The 26,725-nt window shown below is 54.4% G+C and overlaps 1 protein-coding gene across 4 annotated transcripts; it reads left to right on the top strand.

The window, feature by feature from the left end:
• Positions 1-171: 171 nt before the first annotated feature.
• LOC126639960 (cullin-9-like) lies at positions 172-26,725 on the top strand. Of its 4 annotated transcripts, none has more exons than XM_050315333.1 (42): positions 178-575; positions 959-1,017; positions 1,337-1,945; positions 2,751-2,905; positions 3,272-3,805; positions 7,032-7,170; positions 8,174-8,364; positions 8,847-9,222; positions 9,421-9,622; positions 9,931-10,138; positions 10,241-10,434; positions 10,573-10,790; positions 10,936-11,167; positions 11,457-11,562; positions 11,874-12,101; positions 12,267-12,357; positions 12,440-12,611; positions 12,800-12,905; positions 13,256-13,351; positions 13,439-13,614; positions 14,125-14,258; positions 14,338-14,514; positions 14,748-14,863; positions 15,333-15,515; positions 15,870-16,030; positions 16,325-16,535; positions 16,630-16,795; positions 16,947-17,092; positions 17,275-17,392; positions 17,823-18,019; positions 18,100-18,359; positions 18,438-18,801; positions 19,096-19,236; positions 21,525-21,689; positions 21,777-21,940; positions 22,756-22,849; positions 23,053-23,127; positions 23,607-23,717; positions 24,636-24,753; positions 25,091-25,224; positions 25,439-25,530; positions 25,798-26,725. In XM_050315333.1, the coding sequence occupies exons 1-42, from the start codon at positions 508-510 to the stop codon at positions 25,991-25,993; spliced, it is 7,683 nt and encodes a 2,560-aa protein (XP_050171290.1). In that variant the 5' UTR covers positions 178-507; the 3' UTR covers positions 25,994-26,725. The 4 variants fall into 4 exon arrangements, with proteins under 4 accessions (XP_050171292.1, XP_050171290.1, XP_050171289.1 ...); XM_050315332.1 differs by having other exon boundaries at positions 11,871-12,101; XM_050315334.1 differs by lacking the exon at positions 13,256-13,351 and having other exon boundaries at positions 11,871-12,101.

Below are 26,725 nucleotides of genomic sequence, written 5' to 3'. Positions count from 1 at the left end.
AGAGCCGGGCCCGCCGCGGCGGAGGAGGCTCCGAGTGCCGGTGCAGGGAGAGCCGGGCCCGCCGCGGCGGAGGAGGCTCCGAGTGCCGGTGCAGGGAGAGCCGGGCCCGCTGCGGCGGAGGAGGCTCCGAGTGCCGGTGCAGGGAGAGCCGGCCCGCTGCGGCGGAGGGCTCGAGTGCCGGTGCAGGGAGAGCCGGGCCCGCCGCGGCGGAGGAGGCCCCGAGTGCCGGTGCAGGGAGAGCCGGGCCGGGCCGGGCGGCACCTCCGGCGGGGCAGGCGCCTGAGGGGCCCCTTCCTTTTCCCCGCTCCGGGGGTCGGTCGGCCCCCCGCGCACCGGGACCGGGCTGTGCCGTGCCCTTCCCGGCCTCGCTGCGGCTCCGGCGGCGGCGCAGCGGTGAGCGAGGGGCCCGGGCTGCGGGGCGCGGCTCGCCGGGGTGTCCGGAGCGGCCGAGGCCGGGCAGAGCTGGGCCGGGCCGGGCCGGGCTGGGCTGCTGAACGCCGTGCCCTGATGCCCGGTGGACTCGGTATCACGGCTCTGACGCGGAGTGCGGCGCCTGTGTCACAGCAGTCTGCCAGGTGGGCTGTGTGTGGGTTGTCGTGGCCTCCGGCGCGCGTTCATTCATCACACGTGGTGCAGCAATCCTTCGGGTGCCCTAAGCCCGAATTCTCCCCTGCCTAGCTAGCTACAAGTCCATTTGGGCCCCTTCTTCCGGGCTCTGCTCGAAAGAGGGTTTTTTTTCATGCTAAATGGCATGATGTGGGAATGGGGTGAAGTTACCAAACTTCACAGAGACTTCTGTTTTACTCCGATTTTAATTTTTTGTGAACCTTTTAGCATGGTTTTTGTTCTGTGCGTGTGCACCATCCAAGCTCATTTAAGGAAAACAATTGTTTGGTTTATCGTATGGCAGCTAAACATTTACGAAGCACAGGACAATAACTTAGTCTTGTTATTGCAGAGACTGCAAGAAGATTCCTATCTGGCTTGCTGCAAATTCCAAGGAAGACACAATTGAAGGTAGGTGGGAGTTCTTCTTATAAGAGAGACCATTTTGCCTTGTTTGAGTTTTTCTTTGAGGAGAACCTCTGCCTGTCTGTGCCAGTAATGCTGGGACCAGCTTTTGTATATGAAAGATGGTATTATTTTGTTGGAAGGCAAATGTGAGCCTTTGCAAAATGGGTTTTCCTTCAGAGCTTTATCCTGGGTGTAGGCTCTCAGAATCAAAAGCTGTACCTCAACCAGTTCTACTGTCGGGCAACTGAGGTGCTCTCTTGCATTTTCCCTAGATGCAGCTCAAAAATAAAAGCTTGATTCTGCTTCCCCTCTGTCTCTGCAGGCACATCTGCTGCCATGGTGAATGAGAAGCACGGTGGCAACCTCCTTGTGCAGCTGGGACCCAAACTGCAGGCCTGCCCGGAGAAGCTGCTCCAGCAGCGGCGAGGCCACGATGGCCAGCCTGAATACCTGATCCAGTGGAGTGTGATTAGCTTGGAAGAGAGAGCAGTGGGAGGCGGCAGTGCCTCCTCTGCAGAGACCAAGCCAGAGAACATCTCGATGTGGATGTCTGCAGAAGAGGTCTGTGCCAGCTGCCCAGCACTGCTGGGCAAGAGGAGGCTGGAAGGGCGGTGGGTGAAAGAGGAGAAGGCGCCCAGCCCGTCGGCTGCAGATGTGCCGCTGGATGAAGCCTCGCTGCTGGAGATGAAGGCCGATGTCAGGAGCCTGGTGCAGCGAGCCACGCGGCAGGTGGCCGAGGCCGGGACGCCCGAGTGCTCCATCCTGAGCACCGTGCACGTGCTGAGCGCCTACGCCAGCATCGGCTCTCTGGTGGGTGCCTTCAGGGAGACGGGAGCCCTGGACGTGCTGATGAAGATGCTGTGCCACAGGGAGAAGCAGATCCGCCACGGTGCCGGCAAGATGCTGCGGGCCCTGGCTTCGCACGATGCAGGTGGGGGCTGCTGCTGCTCAGTTCCACTGTGGAGGGGCTGCTGGGCAGCTGAGGGGTGCCGGTCCTTTTGTAGGGGTGAGATGCCTGGGAAGCAGCATGTCTTGGGGCTTGTTGGCAAAAGGGGAAGAATTAGTCTGGATCTTCTGGACTTCCTCAGTTGTAGTTGTCTGGAGTGCTGTAAGAGTTAAAAACTCTTTCCCCTGACAGATTTCTGAGCTGAGATGCTGATTCACTGTTAGAAGGACTTATGCCAAGGGGATTGGCAGAGTATTGGGGTTGCTCTGCTGCATGCTGTCAGTTGGAAAGGCTCTGGCCTGTTCTTGGCAGGGAGCCTTTCCTCAGGCCCTGGGTTCTCACCTAGAGGCTGGTTCTCACCCAGTTTTCTCATTTAAGAGGAGCTGCCATGACTTGGAAGTGCCTGATGAGGCTTGGGTGCACCTGGAAGGTTGCTGGCTGTGGTGTATCCCACAAGAGATCTGGCTTTCCCTGTCCTAGTGTCTGAGTTCGTGCAGCTCTGTAGTGGGGCAGATGAGGGGCTGATTCAGGTTAAAACTTCTTTTCTTCCCTGGGACCCTGATGTGGAGTCAGTTATTTGGGTTGCTGCTTAGGGTGAATCTTGGCAGCTTTAGGGGTAGAAAAAATACATTGTGGAGCAAAATGTTGCCACTCCAGATGAAAGGACAGATCGTGGTTCAGGTGCCAGGGAGCAGCAAAGCTGTTCCTTGCCTGTGAATCTGTCTCTTGCAGGGAGGGTGGGGTGAGGGTTGTCTCCATGGGGCCTGAAGAGTTTTTGTTGCTGTTGCAGAGAGCCGGGCCTATGTCCTGCTGTCCCTGAGCCAACAGGATGGCATTGAGCAGCACATGGACTTTGACAGTCGGTGCACCTTGCTGGAGCTGTTTGCTGAGATAACATCCTCTGAAGAGCAGGGCATGTCCTTTGAGGGGATTCACCTTCCACAGGTAGTGGCAGGCCCTGCCAGGCCTGGGCCTGTGGGGCTTAAGGGGCCAGGAGTGGTGGGAGTGGAGGGCCAGGGCTGGTGTCCTTGTTTGGGACAAGAAGGTAGTTGGAGTTGGGCGGCTGAGCAGGACTGGCTATTGGGAGAGCTGGCACAGAATGTGGGCCTGGTGTGAGGCTGGAGGTGGAGGAGAGGCACACGGAGAGCCTTTCTGTGAGCAGGGAGACAAGGGTGGGCTGAGACGTCTCTGCTGCTGCCGGCTGGTCCGGAGCTCTCCTGGGATCCTGACTGTGGATGAGCTGGTGGCTCGGAGAGCGCTGGGAGCTGGAGGTGCTCTGCAGGCTGAGTCTGACAGCTGTGCTTGTTGCAGATCCCTGGGAAGCTGCTGTTTGTCCTGGTGAAGCGCTACCTGTGTGTCACTTCTCTCCTGGACAAGCTGAGCAGTGGTGTGGAGCAGGGAGAGGAGCAGCAGGGCTGCGCTGTGCCCAGGCTGCTCCCTGAGGAGAGGAGCCGTGTGAAGCAGGAGTTTGAGTTCAGCATGGCCATGGCAAACCTCATCTCGGACCTGGTGCACGTGATGGGCTGGAACCACAGCCACAGGCCAGAGCTGCCGCCCCGAAGGGAGCTCCGGCCTCGCACCACCCGCTCCATCTTCCAGCACAAAACCCCAGCCTACTCTGCTGTCCAAATGCCTGTGCTCAGTTCAAACCATGGTGCCCACAAAAAGCAGAGCCGTACCTTCCTGACCCCATCAGACTTCGCAGACAGCAGTGACTACGTGGAGTACTTACAGGCAAACCTGGTGCCTGGCATGAGGGTGCGCTTGCTGGAGGACTGTGGTGACATTAGAGCTGGGGAGGAAGGCGAGTTTCTTCAGAGCACCAACGGCATGCACACAGTACAGGTATGTCACGGGCGAACATATTCCGGCTGGAGTGGCAGAGGGGAGTGATCGGAGTGACTGATGATTTCTAATCATGTCTTTATGTGCAGAAAGTTGAACAATAGGTGTATCGTAATACGTATCACTGTCTACGTCTGTCCTAGCAAAAAGCTCACCTTTCAGAGCTGGTGGTGTGGGTTGTGAGGAAAGCTAGTGTGGTTTAGTATAGGTTGTGCTGCTAAGATTTCTTGGTCTCTGAAATAGGTAGCTATATCCTGCATCCTGGGAGCAGTCCCTAGCCCTGGTTTGATCTTGAGAATGGTTTAGGCATAGGCTAACTGACACAAATGAGTAGCACAGCAAAAGGTACTTGAAGAATTTAAGCCTTAATGATGTGAGTGACAGTGTTTATGGCACATTGTTGTTCTCAGTGGGTTGAACGCAGCATACATAGTTGATGCTTTTGATCTGTGAGTATGTGTTGGGATCTGTTTCCCTTTGAAAATGCCCTTTAGGTGAGTAGACCTCAACTGAGAATTTATGTTGAAAAGAGCTGCGTATTTGCTAAGTTTGTGCCACAAATCAGGAAAAGGCTTCCATATTTTAAGGGGGAGCAATCACAGAGCAGGTTGGGTTGAAAGGAACCTTTCAAGGCCATCTAGTCCAGCCCCCTGCAATAAGCAGGGACATCTTCATCTAGACCAGATTGCTGAGAGCCCCATCCAAGTTGACCTCGAATGTTTCCAGGGATGGGGCATCTACAACTTTTCTGAGCAACCTGTTCCGGTGTTTCATGACCCTTATTGTAAAGAACTTCTTTAGGCCCAATCTAAATCTCCCCTCTTTCAGTTTAAAACCATTGTGCCTTGTCCTATTGCAACAGGCATTACTAAAGAGTCTCTCCTCAACTTCCTTACAAGCCCCCTTTAAGTACCGAAAGGCCACTAAAAGGTTTCCCTGGAGCCTTCTTTTCTCCATGTTGGACAACCCCAGCTCTCTCAGTGTTTCCTCATAGGAGAGGTGTTCCATCCCTCTTATCATTTTCATGGCCCTCCTCTGGACCTGCTCCCACAGATCCATGCCTTATACTGAGGACTCCAGACCTGGATGCAGTACTCCAGGTGGGGTCTCATCAGAGGAGAGTAGAGAAGCAGAGTTGCCTTCCTCGGTCTGCTGGACATGCTGCTTTTGATGCAGCCCAGGGTGCCATTGGCTTTCTGGGCTGTGAGTGCACATTGCTGGGTCATGTCCGGCTTTTCATCCAACAGTTCTGCTAAGTCCTTTATAGGGCTGCTTTTAATCCCTTCGTCCTCCAGCCTTGATGGTACCAGGGTTTGTCCCAACCCATGTGCAGGCCCTTGCACTTGGCCCTGTTGACCCTCATGAAGTTCCTCTGGGCTGACTTCTGGAGTTCATCCAGGTCCCTCTGGATGCCATCCCTTCCCTCAGGCCTGTCTACTGCACTGCTCAGCTTGGTGTTGTCAGCAAACTTTCTGAAAGTGCACTTGATTGATGAAGATCTCCATCTGGACATTGAGCTGTTGACCTGTGGATATGACCATTCAACAAATTCCTCATCTATTGAATCCAGATCTCTCCAGTTTAAAGTGAAGGATGTTGTGGGATCCATGTCAAAGGCCTTACACAAGTCCAGAGAGGTGACAGTGGTAGCTCTTCCCTTGTCTACTTACACAGTCACTCCCTCATAGAGAACCACTAGGTTGGCCAGGCAAGACCTGCCCTTGGTAAAGCCTTGCTGGTTGTCTTGAATCACCTCCCAGTGTTCCATGGACCTCAGTGAAAGACTTTTCTGGTTTTGGACCTTGCATAGGTGATGTTTCATTTGGGGTCCCCTCAACTAAATAACTGCTTTGCACCACTTTTCTATTATAATCCAGTCCATAAAGATAAATTGCAAAGGTAATGTATTTCCTACTGATTCTCTCTTTGTCCTTATGCTTCTTGATTTGTGTGTTTTCCTGAAATTGTGGTTTCTATTTCTTATAAACATTTACTTTCTTTTAATGTAACTGGGCACATGGAAAGAGCACCAAGCTCCTTTCACATTTCTCTCCTGTTGCCTGTGACATAAATTTCAAAGGGTTTTTAATTCCATGTTCAGCTGAAGTGGACTGTTAACTTCAATTCCCTTTGCTGTATTGGTCCCTTGGGTTCCCTCTCCTGTCTAATTTTCTATTTAGTTAGGTTGAATGAACTCGCAGTTGCTCCATCCAGACTTATTTTCAGTATGTTATCTGTAAGGCTCACACTATTGACAAAACCAGATCTGAATGGCACCTGGGACCAGTCCATCATGAGTACCTCTTACCTCCTCCCGTCTTTCCTTTGTTTCTCTGTTTTCTGTTGCTTTCTTTGCCTTCCAAAGAAAGAGTTTCATTTTTGTGTCTGGTCCTGCAACCATATCTTCGGTACGTAACTAGTTTAGGTTAGGGATTCATTGAAGACTATTTGGTGTTGTGTGTAGTTTAACTCAACTTCCTTCTGTATAGTACTTTCCTAAAGTCTTTTACCATCTTATCTCTTTGGCTTTCCAGTAGCATTGGTGTAACTCCAAAAGAGCTCAGTGGGACAGGCAAACCATATGTTTTTCTGCTGGTTTTTAAAGCTACTCACATGTTACACTTGCTGTTGCTGAGTTCTCCTCCTGCTCAGAGGGGTAAATGTAAAAACTATGGTATGGGAAGCCATAAAAAAATCCTTCTGATTTTTGAAGGGCAACTTGAACAAAGCAGAGGAAAAAAGTGCTGTATTTCAGACATGCTTGTCTTGAGCCCAAAACCTGTTTGAGAGGGTTGGTGAATGACCAAGGTATAAAAGTACCTTGAGACACTTTATATACAGCTCATCTGCGTCAAGGTGATGTTGGTTACATTTCCCCTTTGTATGCTTTTCCCAAGGAACCTGCTGCTTGACACTTTTGGACCAGGCATGATTAACTGGATGCGCTCATGTCACTGCTGCTGTGCTAAATGAGATCTGTAGTGTGTAGGTAGAATTGGTGGTTTTTTAAAAATAAAGATCTGGGTGTAACCAGGGCAACAAGTTAGTAAAGATGGTGTGCCTCAAAACTAGACAATGTGTGTGCTGAAATCTGTATGTGAATTGCGTGGTCTTCTGCTTGAACAGTGCTTGCTGTCTCCATGCACTGGCAAAATGAGAGGACAAATGTAGCATGAGGATTGAATGAGTGAAGAGATCTGATCATTTAGATCTGTTTCACCCACAGGTTTTATGGCAGTCAACAGGTCGGACCTACTGGATGCGTTGGCACATATTGGAGATTATTGGCTTTGGAGACCAGTGGGAAGATCCTGCTGCTCAGGAAAAGGAATATAGTCCAATAAAGAGCTTTAATCTAGACACAGGTGAGATTATGTGCTGGGTGTGTATATCATCTCTTTCTTTCTGCTGTGGGATGTTTTTGAGCGATGGTCTTTATATGGTCAAGCACATAGCAAGTAGCAGGTTGGGTTTAGAAAGCACAATTAGTTTTTATGACCATGTAGAGCTAGTTAAGTAATTACATGGCTTATGGTTGCATGGAGTATTTTTGAACCCTAGACTTCTGTCAAGATATAATAAAAGTAATGGTATAAAAAGCATAAAATTTAATTTAAATTACAACTGTCAAAACTGTGTGTTTGAATTAATTGAACAAATTGCCAAAACACAAATGTAGAATTTCTCTGAGATGAAGCTGCTTTAGGGGCACTCAGATCCCCTTAAATAAGTGATGACGATTTCTAAAAGCGTTAACATAGCAACAATTTGTTTAATTTCATACCGTTAAGCTTTGGACAAGCTGAGTATTAAAGCACTGTTTTCATAGGACATCTGCAGCATCTTATTAGAATCCTTTGGCATTACCCTTGTACTGGGAGAAGATAAAAGGGAGAATCCAAACTTTAGATACCTCTTTCTTGTTCATCATGTGACATGACTCTGGCCAGGGAAACCCATTAAAGTAACTCTTTTATCATAACCATGATTCTCTTGGACATCTTTTGTGTAGAGTGGTTTGGATTTAACTGTTGCAAGAGACAGAATGTAGATGAGATCAGCAGCTAATTACTCACTTTGAAAATACTCATATTGCCAATTGAAAAGACGGCTTTTTTAATGGCTTCTACCTCCTGTAAATAGACTTAACCTCATGTCAGTTAAGTGTTAAAACAAACTTGGTTAGACTAAGCCTTTCCTCAGTCTTTCTGATTTTGGGAGAAGCATGAGCTCTTGTTTCACTTCTGTACATACCTCTTTCCAGTCATCATATCCCACATAGAAATTTAATTGAAATGTGGGGTGTGCAGCAGAGGACGGGGAATTGGCAGAGCTGACAGTGCCCTTCCTTGCTCTGCTCTCCTGCAGTTGCACAACCATTTTTGTGCAAGCCCCTGGGAGGTCTGTACTCCCTGCCTTACCTGGGGCAGCCACCGACCAAGGCTGCAGAGGCCCTGAGCCGTGCCGAGTGGTGGGAGCTGCTCTTCTTCGTGAAGAAGCTGGAAGCACAGGAGCAGAAGGAGATCGCCTTTCTCATCCAGGAGGACCAGGGAGAGCAGGTATGGGCCAGTGCCTGCAGTGGGGAAACGGGAGGGAGAGAGCAAGGGAGAACATTAGGGAGAGGACCAGGACCAGAGGAGATGGCAAACATGAGCTATGCAGGGATAGCCTGAACGGGGCAGAAATGGGAGGGTGAGTGGGGATGGCAAAACCACAGGGATCTCGTCCCAGCAAAGCTGTGAGGGGAGATGAGAGGAAACGCAGTCTCTCGTGACTGGAAGAGTGACTGTCCAGTGAGGTTTGGGTAGGTGAGGCAGGGCCATGGGGTCATTCTGCCAGTTGCAGTTGGGTGGTGAGTGCAGGTGGGAGGTCTGAGCTGGTGGCAGTTGGTTTGGGGACAGCCAGGGTGGCACAGGGAAATGGCCCCGGGGACCCCCAATGGTGCAGCCTTTCCATCAGTTCTGCCACTGGCTGTCACAAAGGGCATGAGGTCTGTGGCGAGTCCAAGATTAACTTGAGCCCGTTGGTCTGGCTGTTGGAGGTGGATGAAGAAGCCCTGATCCGGCTGTCGGTGCCTGTGGAGCTGGCCCAGAAGGTGCTGCAGGTCTTGGAGAAGCGGTGCCAGGGCAGCACTCTGCGTGACCTGCGTGGCTCCCGCGTCTATGCCAGATACTTCCTCGTTAGGGGGGCTGAGCAGGATGGTGGGGGGAGCACGGCAGTGTCCTCAGAGGGCAGTGGCTGCAGGAGCACTGGCCGTGAAGCTACGATGGTCAAGTCAGCAAAGGAAGACCTTTCTGCAGCCACAGTGCCGCCCCAAGCCCCCAGTGTGGCGGCCAAGTCCGATTCCCAGCTGTTCAGCGAGCTCTTTGGGAGGGAAGGGCTGTTCTTCCCAGAGGTGACGGAGGAGCAGATCAAAGGTAATGTCCTGCTACGTGCTGGGGCACACGCGCGGTGCCGGAGGTGGCACCGTTGCCTCAAGAGAGGAAGGTTGTGGGCAGGGTAGGGGGGCCAGGCAGCTGGTGGGGGGCCTGTGGGTGCTGGTTTTGTGGGTGCATGGCACCCTGGGAGCTGCTGGGGTGTTATTGCTGCCCTGATGCCTCCTTCCCTCCGGCCAGTGTTGGGCAGCCCCAAAGGGGTGAGCGGGAGCGGCTCGGTGGCCGAGATTGCAGCCACGGTGGACGTGATCCAGAGCAGCAGCTCAGCCGTAGGGCTGCGCTTAGCTGGGCTCAAGCAAATCTTGAAGATCCTGGAGGAGGAGCCTGAGTCTGAGCAGCAAGTTGGCCCAGCCCAGGGCAGGCTGGGGACCGGGAGCGCTGGGTGAGCTGTGGGGTGCTGCACACCCCTCCTGCTGCCTGGGGAGGGCTGTGTTGGCACGGTGGGGGACAGTACTGGAGCTGGGAGTACAGGAGGTGGCAGTGGGAGTGTGAAGGCCAGCATGTCCCTGCGTGCTTGGCAAGAGAAGAGTGAATTTTGTGTCCCTGTGTCCCAGGCAGGCTCATTCCTTGGGCTGACCCAGCTGTGGCAGAGCCGTGTGGGCAGAGAGGAGGTGGCTGGCAGGGCCCAAGGTGCTGGCGTGCCAGCGGCAGCACCAGGAGGCTCCTCCTGAGGTATCCTTTCCTGAGCAGGGAGAAGCTGGTGCAGGTGGCAGTGGAGCTGCTGAGCACTGAGGTGGCAGAGAAGGCGCTGGTGGCGGTGACGCTGCGGCTGCTGGCCGTGCTGATGGCGCAGCGCGAGTGGCGTGTGCCGTTTGCCACGGAGGGCGGCGTGCGGGCCGTGCTGGCCTGCATGCAGCAGCACAGCTCCTCCGCCCTGGTGCAGCAGGCTGGCCTGGCGGTGAGTGGCACAGGGCATGCTGTGTGTGGGCAGGCAGTGTGCAGGCTCACCCGGGTGTGGTGGAGATGCCCGCTGCCCTGTGGACCACTTCTGACCTCACAGGCCCTGAAGGTGCTGGTGGGAGCTGCAGACGGTGAGCCAGGAGGTGGCGGTGGGAAGTCCTCGCCCTGGAACCACGCCGACACGCAGATGATGCGGGAGATCTTTGCCAGCATCGGCTCTGCCTCCAGCGAGGGCTCTGCCAGTCTGCTGAGTACCATCCCTGCTGCCCTGAGCGCCATGCAGAGGGTCCCAGGGTAGGGGCAGAGTGCGGACAGCAGCTGGGGCTGGGGGGACCCTCTGCAGTGGGGAGGAATGGGCATGGCGGGCAGGTGGGTTCAGGGGAGGCTCTGTGCCTAGGGCAGGAGAGCACCCGCGTGGCTTTGTCCCTGCAGGGGCTCCTCAGGAGTGCAGAACGGCTTGCTGGTGGTGAACATGCTGATGGATGGGCACCGGGGCCTGGCGGAGCAGCTGGCGAGCTGCGACCTCCCCGCGGTGCTGCAGAGCTGCTGGAGGGACGGGCAGAGCAGCGGCTGCCCTCACGCAGTGCTGGCCCTGCGCGCCATCAACCGCCTGGCAGAGCACCGGCTGCCCCTGGGCCTGGAGGCAGCAGGTACCGTGCTGCCCGCCCTCCCCGTGCCAGGGCTCCGTGGTTGCTGCAGGCAGGGCTGCCTCGCCTGCCAGGGCAGAGCACCCCAAGGGGCCGCTGCCTCTCAAGCCAGTGCCTGGGCTGGGCCCACGTGCCCTTGTCGTGGCAGGCAGAGAGGCCCCGCTGGACCTGAAGGGCGTGCGGATGCTTCTGGGCAGCCTGGAGGATGGCGCCTTGTGCAAGGAGGTGGTGGTGGCCCTGGAGCGGCAGCTCTGCGGGGAAGGCCCTGTCCCCTCTGGGCAGGTGGCCCAGCTGCTGCAGGACCACAGCTGCTTCAGGCTGCTGCTGCGCAGCTTGGAGCTGCTGGGGGCGGAGAAGGCTGTGAGCCTGAGCATCCTCAGGTGAGTGCAGGAGGATTTGGTGGGGGTCTGGGGCCCCCACAGCAGGTGTGTGAGTGCTGATGGTGACGTTGGGAAGACACGGCACGTGTTTGTGGGTCCTGGTGGGGGTGTTCTTCACCAGGGGCAGGGGCAGGAGCACCCCAGCACATAAGCAGGTGGTGATTGGGTTGTCCTGGGTACAGAGTCATGTGGGGAGAGAGCAGTATGTGTTTGGGTGCTGGTGGGGACATGCAGGGGCAGCACAGGACACGCCTGGCTGCCTCTGGCACTTCGGTCCTCCGTCGCTCAGGATCCTGAACAAGTTCCTGGACAGTTATCAGGAGGATGTGCTGCCCTGGCACGAGTGTGTGGAGCCCTGTGTGTCCTCCCTGAGCGCCCACAGCAGCAGCTGGGAGGTGAGGGGGCCCCGGGACTCCCGGCAGGCAAGGGCGGCTGTGCTGGCTGTGCCGTGCATCGGCCGGGCCCAGCGTTGTTGAAGCAGGTCCCAGCCTGGCCTTATTGTGTCTGAACGTGCTGGGAGAGGTGGGGGGCAGCTGTCCTGGCTGTGTCCGTGTCCTGATGGCCACGTGCCCAGCGCTGTGCCTGGCCAGACTCTGGTGGGCACTGGTGCGGTCGGGGTGGGGGGATGGAGCTGCAGCACCCACAGCCGGGGGGGTCAGGGGAGTTCTTGGCCCTGCCCCGGCTGCTCAGGGCTGTGGGTCAGCAGGTGCTGCAGGAGGTCGTTGGCTTCCTGCACCGCCTGGCCACTGCCAGCAAGGACTGTGTGGTGGTGATGTGCCACGTGGGCACCCACGAGGCTCTGTCCAAAGCCCTGGAAAAGCACAGCGTGGCTCCGTCGCTGGCACCAGCCCTGCTCAACCTGGTGACGGACTGTGAGAAGTACTCCAGCCTCTACAAGAAGCTGACGACCAGCATCTTGGCTGGCTGCATCCAGGTGGGCCTGGGGAGGCCCAGCTGTGCTGGGGTTCTGGCTCTTGGGGCCATCAGGCTGTCCCCAGCACTGAGGGACAGCCTTCTGCTCTCTGCCGGCCGCAGCCCTGCGGTGGGTGAGGGGAGGAGGACGGGGGGCCCCCTGTAAGAGCCTCACCTCATCCTGTAGCTGGTCCTGGGACAGATTGAGGAGCACCGCCGGAGCCACCAGCCCATCAACATCCCCTTCTTTGATGTCTTCCTGCAAAACCTGTGCCGAGGTGAGTGCTGGGAGTGGGAACTGAGCCCTGTGCTGGCACATGCTGGCTTGGTGGCTGGAGGCTTTGTGTTCTCTCTGCACAGGCTCCAGCCTGGAGGTGAAGGAAGAGAAGTGTTGGGAGAAGGTGCAGGTCTCCTCCAACCCGCACCAGGCCAGCAGGCTCACAGACAGGAACCCCAAGACATACTGGGAGTCAAATGGCAGCACTGGCTCGCACTTCATCACTGTGCACATGCAGTGTGGTGTGGTGATCAGGTGGGGCTGGACCAGGAAGGCTGAGAGGGCTGTATGTGGAGGAGAGGGCTCTGGGGATCTGTGCAAGCCCTGCCAGGGTGGTCCCTGTCCTGGGGGTAGCAGGACGTGGACAGCAGTATGTGGCACAGCTGAGGGCCAGGGCTGGGAGGTGAGAACTGCTGGGCATCCCCGTGTTTGCTGTGCTGCAGGGAGATGAGCATGCTGGTGGCCAGTGAGGACTCCAGTTATATGCCATCCCGTGTCGTGGTGCTGGGTGGGGACAGCCCTGCCACCATCAGAACGGAGCTCAACACAGTGAGTCCCTATGGGAGTGGCAGGCTGGTCCTTGCTGTACCCTGTGGAGGTCTGGCCCTGGTGTGAGGCCCTGGGGGGTGCTTATGGGGAGGTGGGGGCGTGCAGGAGCCTTGTGTGGCCTGTAGGCTCCTGTGGGTGCTGGGAGGTGGGCACAGTCAGCCTTGCAGCCAGGCTGCAGCAGGCTGGTGTGCTGTGGCTGTGAGCCAGGAGCGGAGCCCTGGTGGGAGAAGCCCCGAGGCTGTGCTGGGATACAGAGGAGATGCAGGGGGAGTACAGAGGCTGTGACTAAAACGGGGGTTGGCCACTGGAGGGTGTGGCTGCCTGGCATGCTGAGGGCTCCCTGCCTGCAGGTTACCATCCTGCCTTCAGACAGCAGAGTGATCCTGCTGGAGAACGTGACCCGCTTCTGGCCCATCATCCAGATCCGGGTGAAGCGGTGCCAGCAGGTAGGGGAGCAGGGGCCAGACCAGCGAGCTGGCAGTGTGGGGTATCAGGGCTGTGCCTGAGGAACTGAGGGTCATGCTCTTCCATAGGGTGGCATTGACACACGTGTGCGTGGCATTGAGGTGCTGGGTCCCAAGCCCACTTTGTGGCCTGTCTTCAAGGAGCAGCTGTGCCGGCGGACGTTCCTCTCCTGCACTGCTCGGGCTCACGCCTGGTGCCAGGAGATCTGCCGGGACCGGGGGCAACTGCTGCAACTCTTTGGCAGGTGAGGTGTCTCCTGGCCGTGCTGTCACAGGTGTCCCAGGACCCCAGGGGGTGTTGCTTGCAGCTCGCGAGGGGAGTGCAGGGCTAGGAAGGGAGCAGCTGGGTGTCCTGCCTGGACAGGGAGGAGTCCTCGCTCCTTCCTGGCCTCCAGTGCTCCCAGAGGGCCAGGGCCACCTGGGGTGCCCCAGGTTTAAGCTGGGTGTGTGGGCTCACTTAACCCACCAGAGAAGGGTGCTGGTCCCCCGCAGGAGCTGGCATGTCCTGACATGGCAGAGGTCGGCCGGGCACAGCAAGATCTCGTGGCCACAGGCACTGCACAACCCCAGCTTGGCCCGAGGGCCATTGTGGGCAGGTCCCAGGGGCAGCAGGGGGCCCTGGCTGCTGGGGGCGAGTGGGGCCATGAGCCGTCATAGCTGGCAAGGGGCAGAGCAAGAAGCAACCACGGTGCTCTGCTCTCCCACGGGAGTTCTCCCAGCCATTGGCACCGTGTGCTGCCCGGTCGCTGTTGCAGACTGAACCGGGCGCTGCAGCACGAGCAGGGCTTCGCTGACCGCTTCCTTCCTGATGACGAGGCAGCCCGGGCGTTGGGCAGGACGTGCTGGGAGGCCCTGGTGAACCCCTTGGTGCAGAGCATCACTAGCCCAGGTACCCTGTGCTCTCCGGGGCCCATCCGTGCTGTGCCCCAGGCAGAGGCAGCTGACTCTGAGTCTGGTTGACCTCGCAGGCCCCGATGGCATCAGTCCCTTGGCCTGGCTGCTGAGGGAGTACCTGGAGAGCGTGGAGCCGCCCCGCCGTGCCAGGGGACACAGGGCTGCCTTTGGTTCCCGTGTGCGGCGCCTGACCCAGCTCCTGGTGCACGTGGACCCTGGTGGCCCAGAGCCAGAGGAGACAAGAGCAGCTGGTGAGTGAGGCACTGCCCTCCCGTGGGGCTGGGCTGACGGTGGTCCAGGATGTCAGGCTGTGGCCGTGGGGCTCGTCTGGGGAGGGCACAGGAGGCTCCTGAACCAGGAAAGGCTTGTGGTCATGGCCCGGCAGTGGCCATGCCTGCCCAGCGTCCCCTCTGCCCTGCTGTGGTCGGTCAGGGTGTGGGACCTGCCCACAGAGCCACGCTGATCCGGGGTCAACCCTTGGCAGGTGAGAAGGCAGGGAAGAACAAGGAGGTGCCGGCCAGGGCTGCGAAGGCAGCGGTGGAGAAGTCGAGCGGCTTGCGGGGAATCTCACAGTGCTGGCGTGGCGTGGTGCAGCAGCAGGTAGAGCTTGGAGAGCTGGCCGGGAGGAGTGTGTGGGATCCATACCGGGTGGGTGGAGCAGGGAGTGAGGCCTGGCAGTGCCCTGGGAGTGTGGGGAGGGCACAGGGCTGTACTAGGCCTCCACAGAGCCCAGAGAGTTGTGGGGACAGCTCTCCTGCGCTTGCCACCCTGGCACGGCTCAGGTGTCAGCCAGGCCCTGCACCCAGGCGGATGCTGCCAGGCCAAGAGAAAGGTACAGTGTCAGACCCCTGATTTCCTGCAGGGCTGCTGCTGTGCCTCTGTCATTCCCTCACAGAGCCTGTTCAGCCCTCTCCATAAGCTCTCAGCAGCCTGCAGCAGCAACAGGGGCCCGAGTTGGCCCCTGGCTGGGACCCGGGCAGTCAGTGTTGGCAGAGCAAGGCTGGGGCTGCAGACATTCCCACGGGCACATCCCGCTGTGGGGTCACCTCTCTTGCTCTGTGTCCCACAGGTGCAGCAGTTCCTGGAGGCAGCAGGGCAGGTACCAGACCTTGCAGAGCAATACTGCAGGCTGTACCAGCGCCTGCGTGGTGCCACGGAGGAGCTCTTTGGGCAGCAGGCGGCCTTCATGCTGGCCCTGGGCCAGGGCTTTGCGGGGGCTTTGCTGCAGCTCTCCTTCCTGACTGCCCTGCATGTGAGTCCAGGGAGTGTGGCTCTGGTGTTGTGGCCCCGGGCAGGCACGGGCTGGGGAGCTGCCCTGGCCCACGGCCTTGGGGCGAGCTCTGGGTGGGTGGTGTGCTCATCCCCACCGAGCCACAGAGCCCTGTCCTGTGGCAGCCCGAGACGGTCCCCAGCTGTGGGGGTGTGGCGCCCATCACGGTGTGGGCCTGGCCCTGGCACACTCATGCCTTGGACTGGTGCCTGGGCACCCTCGGCCCCTGCCTGGGAGTGCCAGAGTTTCCCAGCTGCTCCCCCAAGGGACAATCCCCCAGCCCTGCACTGTGGCCACCCTGTGAGTCCCCTCCACAGCCAGCCCTGTTCCTCCCAGGTGAGTGAGCAGTTTGCCCGCTACCTCGATGTGCAGATCCAGGAGCTGCGCAGGGCAGCGCAGGGCAGCACAGGGCCACTGGAGCAGCTGCAGCGGTTCTTGGAGCCCTTTGTCGTCTTCAGTGGCCTGGAGCTTGCCCACACCTTTGAGCACTTCTACAGGTGAGGGTGCTGTGTCTCCATGGGACCAGGGGCCTGGTGCAGGGTGGTGTGGCATGGTGGGGGAGCCTGGCCCAGTGTGGCAGTGGTACTCCCACTTTGCTTTTCCTGGCTCTGGTGTGTGGAGGACCCAGGGGTGCTGCAGAGGCACATTCCCAGCACACACATTCCTGGAATGCGTGTGCTGCTGGGCCTGTGCGGCATGGGGTGAGGCCAGGGCTGTGTTTGTCTCCTAGTGGGGGGCTGATGACCACAGGGCTGGGGCCCCCCCTGACCTGATGCCGGCGGCTGTGGCAGGCACTACCTGGGGGACCGGCTCCTGACGCAAGGGCCGTCTTGGCTGGAAGGAGGCATCGTGGAGCAGATTGGGCTGTGCTTCCCCAGCCGCTTTCCCCAAGAGATGCTGAGCAACTTGGCTGAGTCAGAGGAGCTCCAGCGGCAGTTCCACCTCTTCCAGCTGCAGGAGCAGGATAAGCGGCTGCTGGAGCTGGACACGGGCCTGGATGAGGTGAAGGGGTGGGGTGGGCAGGCTGGAGATCTCCGGCATTCCTCATGGGGATCTTGGAGCCTGTCCTGAGCCACCCTCATGTCCCCGTGCCCAGGTGCTGGAGACAGCCTCGGTGGCGGATGTGCCGGAGGTGAAGGTGCTGGCCCTGTCCCCACGCTGCTGGCCTGTTTCCCCACTCTGTTACATGGATAACCCTGGCAGGTTTTTCTCGGCAACGCTGAGCTCCCCCCTGGATGAGTTTGCCGACTTCTGCCAGCAGAGTGAGTGCAGAGTGGCAGTGGGGGTGTGTGCGGGTCTCTCCGGGGCCCAGACCCTCCCAGCAGCTCAGCCACAAGTGGCGGTGTGTGGGGTGAGCTGGGAGTGCCTGTCGGGGCTGGTCCCTGGCCCTGGTGCTGACGCTGTCCCTGGCAGGCCAGAGCCAGCTGGGCTGGGAGTGCACGAAGCCCCAGCGATTGCAGTGGACGTGGCTGGGCCACGCTGAGCTGCAGTTTGGAGACTGTGTCCTCCATGTGTCCACACTACAGATGTACATCCTGCTGTGCTTCAACAGCACCGAGGTAGGAGCTGGGGCCACAGTGGGGGGAGGGAGGCAGCGGATGCCGGAGCGTGGCCGGGCTGTGTCCTCCCTTCCATTCCGGTGGGGTCTCCAGCACTGTTTGGGGCACAGGACACCCTTGTTTAACTGGGCCTGTGGCCAGCAGGTCTTGGCCAGCCATTCACCTCCCCTGCCCTGCTGCAGGAGGTGGCTGTGGAGGCCCTGCTGCAGGCCACAGGGCTCCCTGCTGACCTGGTGCACCATGCGCTGACACCGCTGACCCACGGCCAGGGCGTCCTGGTGCAGAGCTGCACGCCGGGAGGTGAATGTGGGGCTGGGGCACCCCTGGGGAGGGGCTGCTCTGAGCCCCGAGTAGGTGCTGGGGTCAGGGCTGCGTGAACTTGTACAGCGAGTGGGCTGGGGCAGGTCTGTCTGGTGGTTCTGGGGGTGCGGGTCTGTGTGTCAGGTTGGGGCCTGGGACCAGGTGTGGGTGGGAGTGGTGTGTGGGGTTTGGGCTTGTGGCCATGCATGGGGTCAGTGTGGGTGGTTGTGTCTCGGGTCTGTGTGCGGGGTTGGGGACCGGGACAGGGGTTGTGCGCGTGGTTGTTGCTTGGGGCAAGGTGTGGGGGACGGGGCTGTGGTGGCCAACTGTGTGGGCAGTGGGGGAGGCCCAGGTTAGGTCCAGCAGCCATACGTGTGTCCTGGGGCTCAGCTGGAGGCTTGGCTGACCCTGGGTTGGGTGCTGGCTCCAGGTGCACTGCGGCTGAACCAGGGAGCCCTGGCCCAGGCCTCTGGCCGCCACCTGAGGCTGCTGCCCCAGCAGAGGTACCTGCGGACAGAGAGGGCTGAGGTGAGCGCCCTGGAAAGGAAGAGGAACGTCCTCTGCTGCCTCATAACCCGCATCCTCAAGGTGGAGAAGCAGCTCCACGTCGACAACCTGGTGTTCAGGGTACGGAGGTCCCGGGGGGCAGAGAGGGGCTGCGTGGGTGCTGTGGCGCACTGCAGCGTGGGGCTCCCTTGCTGCCGTAGGTGATTGATGCCTGTCAGAAGGGCAGGTTGGGGCCAGGTGTGCAGTTCCTGAGCTTCTGCTGCCACAGCGTGGACGTGCTGTCCTGCGTCCTGCACCTGTTGAACCAGGGCTATCTCCGGCGCCAGGAGGGGAGGCCTCATGTCTTGGAATACATCTCTGCTGAACCCACAACACCTCGTGGGGGCCAGGCACAGATGACTTTCCAGTGCAGGCCACCACAGGCAGCTCCAGATGAGGACAGCACAGACAGCCTGCATCGGTAGGGATGCACGTCACCAGGTGTGGAGGGGTGTGCATCTCCACCTTGTATGAACATGACACATTTTTCCACATTCAGGTTGAATCCTGGCATAGACAGGGCGGAAGAGTACCTTATGGCAATGCTGCAGGTGCCAATGGGGCACACGCTTAGTCCAGAGGAGGCAAAGCTGCTCATGAACCAGACAGTACAGCAGGTCCAGGATACTCTGAGCATATCGGATGATGTTGCTCGACACCTCCTCATGCACTGCAGGTGGAATGTGGATTTCCTGATCCAGTGCTATGTGGAGAACCGTGACGCTCTGCTCATCTCCTCGGGGCTGCAAGTGCAGGATGTGCAGCCTCCTCCGAGCCCTGGAACCCACTGCCCAGTCTGTGTGAACCAGCTGTGTCCCACTGAGAAGCCACCGACCCTCTGCTGCATGCACTACTGCTGCAAGGTGAAAGTTCTGGGGTCTTTGATTCCTGTGATTTGCTGGGGAATTGCTGCTGTCTACTTGGAGCAGCTGTTCTGAAGGTGTTATCAGAGGATTTTCAGAGCTCATACATTTTCTTTTCTCAGCTCTCTTTTTTGTTGTGATCCTTCAGCTCCTGATTTGTCCATTCCCATTTTTGTGCTTTTGAGTACTTACCCATGGGTTTATGGGGTTTTGTGCACCCTCTGCTGGGTGGGGAAGGCATCCAAAGTCACACGACCCTGTTTAGGTCTCATCTCTCCTTTTCTGCCTTCGCAGCCCTGTTGGAGTGAGTATCTCACAACTCGCATTGAACAGAACATGATTGTCAACTGCACCTGTCCCATATCCGAGTGCTGTGCACAGCCAACCACAGCCTTCATTTACTCCATCGTGTCCTCTGAGGAGATCATAGCAAAGGTGAAGTAGGAGAGGTGGTTGCTTTGTATTTAAGCTCGGTTTCATTTTGGTCAGCACTATCAGATAATCTTGCCGCTGCTTTTCCCCTTCCTGTTACTAATTCTGGCACTGTGACAATTGAGGCCAACCAGATTTCTGCCCAGTGGTGTCTCTTGCCTCTGATTATGATCAATATCAGCTATTCAAGAAAGCATAATGTCAACAAAAAGAGCACAGTGGTATTTTCTCTAAACATGTCTCCAAAAAATAACATTTCAGGTGCATCATTAGTTCAGGACCAGGTGAGAGCTGTGGTAGCAGCTCATGATAAGTATCCTCTACTGGTGTAGTGGAAGCAATTGTAAAATCCAGGACAAAGGAAAATGTGAGCAGTTTCATTTTCTTGCTGCATCAGTGACCCCTATGTCCTTTCTCTTCCATCAGTCTCTGGCTTTGAGCACCTCAGGTTTTTGTGAAGATGACAGAAATTACCACATCAAACTTAATCTTCACTAAGTCTGTGTGGGTCTACACACACCTCTAAACCAGGCTTCCTGAGCTCTGCTTACTTTAGGCCTCGGTCAGTAGTGGACAGCAGCAACTGCTGCTAAGGCAGAAGCTGCTTTTTCTTTCTGTTCTTTTAGTTTTTAGTTATGAGAGCTGAATGCCCTCCCCACCTAATGGCAGAGCTGTGGCTGTCACATGACAGACTATTTCTTTTAATTGCTGGACAGAACAGTCTTGTCTGTTTTCCACTGATCTGTTGTTTGACAGGTCTCCACTTCCTTTCATTCTTCAGAAATATTCTCTTCTTCCAATTTCTTACTGTCATTATGATCCTGTATGAACAGTCAAAAGGAGAAATGAACAGTAGTCATGAAGGCTTCTCTATCTTACAATTTTACTTTTAGCTTGCAAACTGGCAACCAAAATGGACAAGGCTACGGAAAAGCATTGGTTTAGATGTATCTTTTTTTTTGGTTTGGTTTTTTTTTTTATAAGAAGTGCATATATCTGGATAGTTAGTCCTTACTGCCTTTACAAATCCCTTAGTCACACCTGTCTGAGAGCAGGATTTAGTAGCCTGTTGCTGTGACTGTTTTATAAAAAGAAATAATTACTGAACATAAATTGCAACTAATTTTAACAAGTTGCTCTGATGCTCTCACTGAAGTGTTATATTTTCCTTTGCTTGGTAAGTGGTATGGCTGGAGTGTTGGTGTCTCGTGCAGAGACAGTCATAGAATAATTTCGATTGCAATAATCATTGGAAATCTCTGGTCCAACCCCGTTTTCAAAATAACTAGATTATTGCGTGAAGATCTAATGCTGAGGTTAAAACATACTCCTCCAAGTTCAACAAAAGGAAATGCCCAGTCCTAGTCCTGGTGTAGTATAACCCAATGCAACACCATGTGCTGGGGGTCAACCATCTGGAAAACACCTCTGCAGGAGTAAGAAAAAGGGTTACGGTGGACAACAAGATGAACATAAGTCAGCATTGTTCCCTCGTGGCTAAGAAGGTCCACTAGTGCTTTAGGTTGATGTCAGAAGAGCAGTGACAGCAGGCTGAGGAAGGTGATCCTGTACCCAGTGCTGGTGAGACAACATCTGGAGTACTGTGACCCTTTCTGGGCTCACCAGGACAAGGGAGACGTGGACATACTGGGGAGAATCCGGCAAAAGGCCACAAAGATGAATAAGGTTTTGGAACACCTCTTGAAGGAGCTGAGAGAGGTGGGTTGGTTTGGCATGGAGAAGAAGAGGCTCAGGAGTGGATCTTATCAACATGTGTAAATTCACAAATGAGATTAAGGAGCCGGATTCTTCTTCATGATGTCCAGTGAAAGGATAAGAGGCAGTGGGCACTAAGTTACATACAAGGATTTCCATTTAAGTGTAAGAATACTGTTTGTTGGGTTGTTGAGGTTTTTTTAATAGTAAGGGTAATGAAATGTTGGACCAAGTTGGGCAGAGAGGTTTGTAGTCTCTATCCTTGGGTATATTCAAAACCCAACTGGACATGGTCTCGAGCAATCCTACTTTGAGCTGGAGGGGTTGGACTAGTTTTTATTTCCAGAAATGCCTTCCAACCTCCACAATTCTGTGAAATGAAACAGCCTCCAGATATGACACGTGGGGATGGGAAAATTTGTGTACACAAAGGGAATGAAAGAATAAACTGAGTGCTCTTTTGTTGTGAGCTGTTGTTTAGTGAGATGTATAGCCCAGAGGCTCCAGACCCTGGTTGTAAGGCCTGACCATGCAGCTTCTCTGCCTTAAATCTCCTTCCTGGCTTCTTATTACAGTATGAAAAAGCCCTCCTCAGACGCTATGTTGAGTGTTGCTCCAACCTGACATGGTGCACCAACCCTCAGGGCTGTGATCAGATCCTCCTAAAGGATGGACTCGGTTATGGAGCAGCCTGTTCCAAGTGCTCCTGGATATCCTGCTTCAACTGCAGCTTCCCAGAGGTGAGGCTGAGCTGAATCATGAGTAACACTATCTTAGGTTTGGCATGCACCATTCTGCTTCTGTGCGATTGACTGTCTCCCTTTCAGGCCCATTATCCTGCCAGCTGCAGCCACATGTCTCAGTGGGTGGATGATGATGGATACTATGAAGGAATGACAAGTGAAGCCCAAAGCAAACATCTGGCTAAGCTCATTTCGAAGCACTGCCCAAACTGCCAGGCTCAGATAGAGAAAAATGAGGGTTGCCTGCAGTGAGTACACATAATTGTTATAATAGGTCTGCTTTACAGTTTTAGAAGAATGAGTGATTGCTTTTAATTCCTAGAAAAGCAAAATGTTCCCCAGCATTCAGAGTTAAATCCGTTGATGGCTCTGATAGAATCAGAACTGATTTTGCAGTACCTTTTCATAGTGCTCGTCTGCTCTCAGAAGCCACTATAGCCATATAGAAGTAAAGGTTAGGGGAGTGGATAGCTCAGCACCATTTTTTCTTTCATGCTGACCTATTCCTGTACCATAGAGCAATTTTCTTTTGACTGTTTTGAATCAGCTTGGATCTCTGGCAGCTTTTTACATGATAGGAGGAATTACCTCCAGCTTTGAAGTTAGGGCTTAGGAGTTGCCATTTGTTTCTCTCTTGCACTGACACAGTCCTTAATGCCCAGCTGTGATTTGTCCCCACATGTAGTGTGTGGCCCTAGGGCTGTGCAGTGCCTTTCTGCACTGTGTGGAGTGCTGCATTAAGTGAGGGAAGGGTGAGGTGCTCATGTGGATCTTGTTTCAAACTGTGGAATGCTTAGTCACTCTTTGAGTACTTGATAAGCTACTGTGAGATCATACTGCCAGTTTACTCATCTCATTTTTTGAGACATTGACTGCTTTTAAGTGACATCTGCTTCTAGCAAAGGCTTTAAAAAATATATGCAGGGAAATGCATAGTACTGGGTGAATGGGAGTGAGTGTGTGCCACACCCCAGTGCTGTGATGTAGGAGAGCACTGGAAGGAACTGTCTGCAAGTGGCTGTTAGGTCTGAGTGATTTCTGTTGTTCTTCTCCTACCATTCAGTATGACATGTGCCAAGTGTAGTCATGGCTTCTGTTGGCGTTGCCTCAAGCCCTGGAGACCAAATCATAAGGATTATTACAACTGCTCTGCCATGGTGAGTGGTTTGCTGTATCCCTGTCGTTCATGCCTGTGTTCAGAAGCTTCTCAGAGAGAGGGTGAGGATCTCCACTTGGGGCCTTTATTCTGGACTTTTGTGCTTGCCAGTAATACTAACAGCATTGTCAAAGTCTCCAGTACAGCAGGCAGCCCTGGTACTTCAGAGAAATTGCTACAGGTTACTTTCACCTTTCCTTTCAGGTGAGTAAAGCAGCTTGGCAGGAGAAGCGTTTTCAGGATTACAATGAGAGATGCACCTTTCATCATCACGCAAGGGTAAGGCCCCCTTCTTTTGCAGATGCTGACGTTGCCTTAGCCCTGGGGATCAGGACAGCTTCTGTTGTGTCTCAGCATCTTCTATGCTGAGAAGCAGGCTTCAGGTCCAGGTCGGGATGCCTGACCATTTCACCCTTACTCTGACATGAGGGGTAGTCCTTGGCCTGCTTCCTCCTAACAAGTCTGTTGTGGAACCTGAGCACCTGACTTGTGGCGTTCACAGGCTCAAAGTGATGCAGTAATTGGAAGCAATGGTGACTGAAGGCAGAATTCTGCCTACAGCTGAGGTGCTGTAAAAGGTTAAAGTGATGGCACAGCTACAGAGATGTCATAGATGGATGCTGTGCTGCTGTCTGCATCTTCTGGGATGGCACTTCAGGATGCTTAGCAAATACCTGCGTGGAAGGTGCCGTTTTTTCAATCTTAAAGAGTTTGACACTGACATTGACTTTTTTTTTCTCCTCCTTTGGTTATTGCAGGAATTTGCCGTGAGTCTGAGGAACAGTATTTCTTCCATCAGAGAGATGCCAAAAATTAGGAACTTGACCTTTGTTCTTGATGCCTGCAAAGTGCTAGAACAGGCACGGAAGGTAAAGCTGGATAACAGTCTTGCTGAGGTTTAGACCTAAGATATTTTGGAAGCCTGAGTTACTGCATGCCCTGATAGCCACATTAAAAAGGATTTGCAGTGCAGCCACTGGAAGTGTGCAGTAAACTTGTGACAGCTTAGGCCTGTAATGCCTGCTATCCCCTGAAACATAGCCAGGAGGTGGGAATTGTCTAGTGATATTGACTTTGCATATACACCTTGTTTTTGCATTCAGGCTTGATTTTGAGAGAGGCATGTGGAACAAGTGTGCCTGACCCTATATTGTCTTTTCAGTATGGTAGCCCCTGTGTTTTCCAGGATACATAGCACTGTTGCTTGTTGCTGCTGTTGAATTTTCTGGTCCATTTCTTTAAATGGCAACAGTGACCTTGCTTCCTGCTGGGTGCCTGGATTGCTTTAGGGGTATTTCATTCATAATAGGAGTTTGACACTTGTTGAAACCCCTCTGTCGTGGGCTCTTGGTGCCCTATAGTACCATGCCTGCTTCCCTTTGTGCTCCATTCCCTCAGTTCATTGCCACTTGAGTTCAGCCTGGGCTGCCCAGCCCAGGTTGTGTATGCTGCTGGTTTTGACTCTTTGCCTGCTGGTCAGTGGCACTTGTTATGCATTTACAGTCTGTGTTCTTGTGATGGTTTGCAGGGGGAACAATCAGTTCTTTCAGACTTCAGTATAAAATAATTGCACATTCATTTCCAATCCTGTGAGTAGCTCTAGGTAGCCTGGCACTGCTGTCACTTGGCATAATGGGTCACTGGGCTATGGCCATACACCAGAAGTGTTGCCAGGCTTCTTTTAGCCGCTGATAATAATGAGGTCTGGAAGGGTTTGATGCTGCTCACTTCTTGCCCATTCTGAAACTGGACGAGGGTGCTTAACAGCATGATCTGTACTGTTTCAGGTGCTGGCTTACTCCTGTGTGTACAGCTACTATAACCAGGACACTGAGAGCATGGATATTGTGGAACAGCAGGCTGAGAGCCTAGAGCTGCTCACTAATACTCTGCAGATCCTTCTGGGTAAGTCCTGCAGCCTCTTTAAAGTAGCAACTAGTGTTCCAAACTGTATGGTTCAAAGAGCAGCAGCCCTGTAGTGGGACAATAGCATACACACCAGCACCTAGCTGGCCTCTCGCTTCTCCCATCCCATTTTTGCCTTCTTGATGTAATTTCTGGGAAGTCCACTGGTGCAATTTGGCTGCCGATGGAGGCTGATGGAGTAAAGAGCAACATGTTCCATTCTGCAACGTGCCATGTGTGCACAGGAGATCTACGTAGCTGTGGCTGGCTTCATAATCAGAGCCAAAGACTTGGTCTATGCTTAAGAGTGTGTGGTGCAACATGACTTTAATTGCAGAGGAAACCCTGCTGCAGTACCAGGACCTGGCCTCATCTCTTCAGCTTCTGAAAGCAGAGCATTTCAGTGCTGGTTTGGAGTTGGTACGCCAGATCAAGGAGCGTCTCTTTGCAATTCTCTGGCACTCCACACAGGTGAAGTTCACGTGCCTTGATAGTGGCTTGTCTTGCTCTGGTCTAGTTTGACTGTGGGCAAGCCAACGGGCTTGATCAGCTGAGGGGTTAGACTCTAAGGGTTGTGTGTGTGTAGGGAAAGGGTTTGCAGCACAAAATACACCCCAAATTGCATATTCTCTCTCTCTCTCTCTTTTTCTCTCTCTCTCTTCTGGTTGTTATTTCGTGCTAGCAGGACTTCCATGTTGGGCTCCAGACTTCAGGAGATCCCGGTCAGAGAAAGCTGAAACTCGCAAATTTGCCTGCTTCAGCCCTTGCCTTTCCAGGGTGAGTTTTCTTAGCTGGATAAAAAGGAAAGGTGGGTAAGTGCAGACAAAAAGCAGGTGAGCAGAGTTTTCTCCTGTGCTCACTGACATACAAAAGAGTGAATGACAGATACTAATTACTTGCATCCTCTTCTGTGGTTTGAGGTAACAGTTTAAGTGACAGTGGTGTAGGGAAACCAGCAAAACCTCTGTAGTAGGGTGTTGTGGGGTTGGGTTGTGGTTGCTGCTCACAGCTGGGGCTCTGCTCTGATGCTCTCCTTCTCAACAGGCAAAACCGTACCATGTTGTGTGACTCCCCCAACACAGATGAAGGTGGCAAAGAGGTTGAAGATGAGGAGTATGATCCACAGTGGCAGGAAGACTATGATGATGATGATGATGATGACCTTGATGAAGACAACTTTATGATTGATAATGAATCAGATTGTGATTCCTACTTTGATGATGATGATAGCTATGACTAGAAGTGGTCTATCACCCAGCCTGCCAGCTTGGATCTCTGCCTCTACTCTGTCTCAAGCAGTTTGTGTTAGTGTTTTTCTTCAAAGGCAGGGAGGAGCTCTCAGGTGGAACAAAGCATTTCCTCTGGGAGGCTAACTGCTCAGTGACTCTTCTTTAATGTGCTGAAACATTTCTCTGGGCGGTTGGTCTGTGTTACTGTGGCCACCTCTCTCAGAAAGATATCTCCTTGCCTTTTTTCCTTGTCTCCAGTTCTGCCAATAGGTATTTAGTTGAGTTACAAAGTCACAGTCCACCGGCAAAGTGAGGCCTACTTGCCACCTGTTAAAGGGCTTGCTCGTTGTCCTTGGATGTGCTCTCCCCAAGGACTGGGCACAGGTGAGTGTGGCATGTATCCTGGCATGGCACTGTTTAGAAGTGGCCAGTGTCTAGAAATCCTGTAGGGTGACGCATTTACACTCAGGTCAAAGCCTCCCATCTGGAGCTGGTGGGATTCCCTCCAGAGCCACAGATGGATTGTAGTTCAGTTCCTCTGGTTGAGAGGACCAGCATTTTTGCTGTTGGAGTTTTCTTCTCTGCTGTGAGTGACACAAGTTTGCAGGACTGTTTAAATGTATAAACATATATTATATATATATATATGCAGAGATTGTTCAGATAATACTTTATCTTTGCAAAAAAAGAGAAAACCCTGAGGAACAAGGGTTGAAAAAAGTTCTGTTTAAAGAAAGAAACAC

The sequence above is a fragment of the Myiozetetes cayanensis genome, unplaced genomic scaffold (assembly GCF_022539395.1).
Source record: "Myiozetetes cayanensis isolate MyiCay16 unplaced genomic scaffold, myiCay2020 scf2-11, whole genome shotgun sequence".
In the NCBI taxonomy this organism is placed as follows: domain Eukaryota; kingdom Metazoa; phylum Chordata; class Aves; order Passeriformes; family Tyrannidae; genus Myiozetetes; species Myiozetetes cayanensis.
This window is presented reverse-complemented; position numbering and strand designations above follow the sequence as displayed.

Bases quoted from the DNA above. Each gene is read 5' to 3' on its own strand.
- LOC126639960 (XM_050315332.1), top strand. From the start codon at position 508: ATGCCCGGTGGACTCGGTATCACGGCTCTGACGCGGAGTGCGGCGCCT. The intron at 12,612-12,799 runs GTGGGGCTGGAC...GCTGTGCTGCAG, and splicing joins CAGTGTGGTGTGGTGATCAG to GGAGATGAGCATGCTGGTGG. The intron at 21,690-21,776 runs GTGAGGCTGAGC...TCTCCCTTTCAG, and splicing joins TCAACTGCAGCTTCCCAGAG to GCCCATTATCCTGCCAGCTG.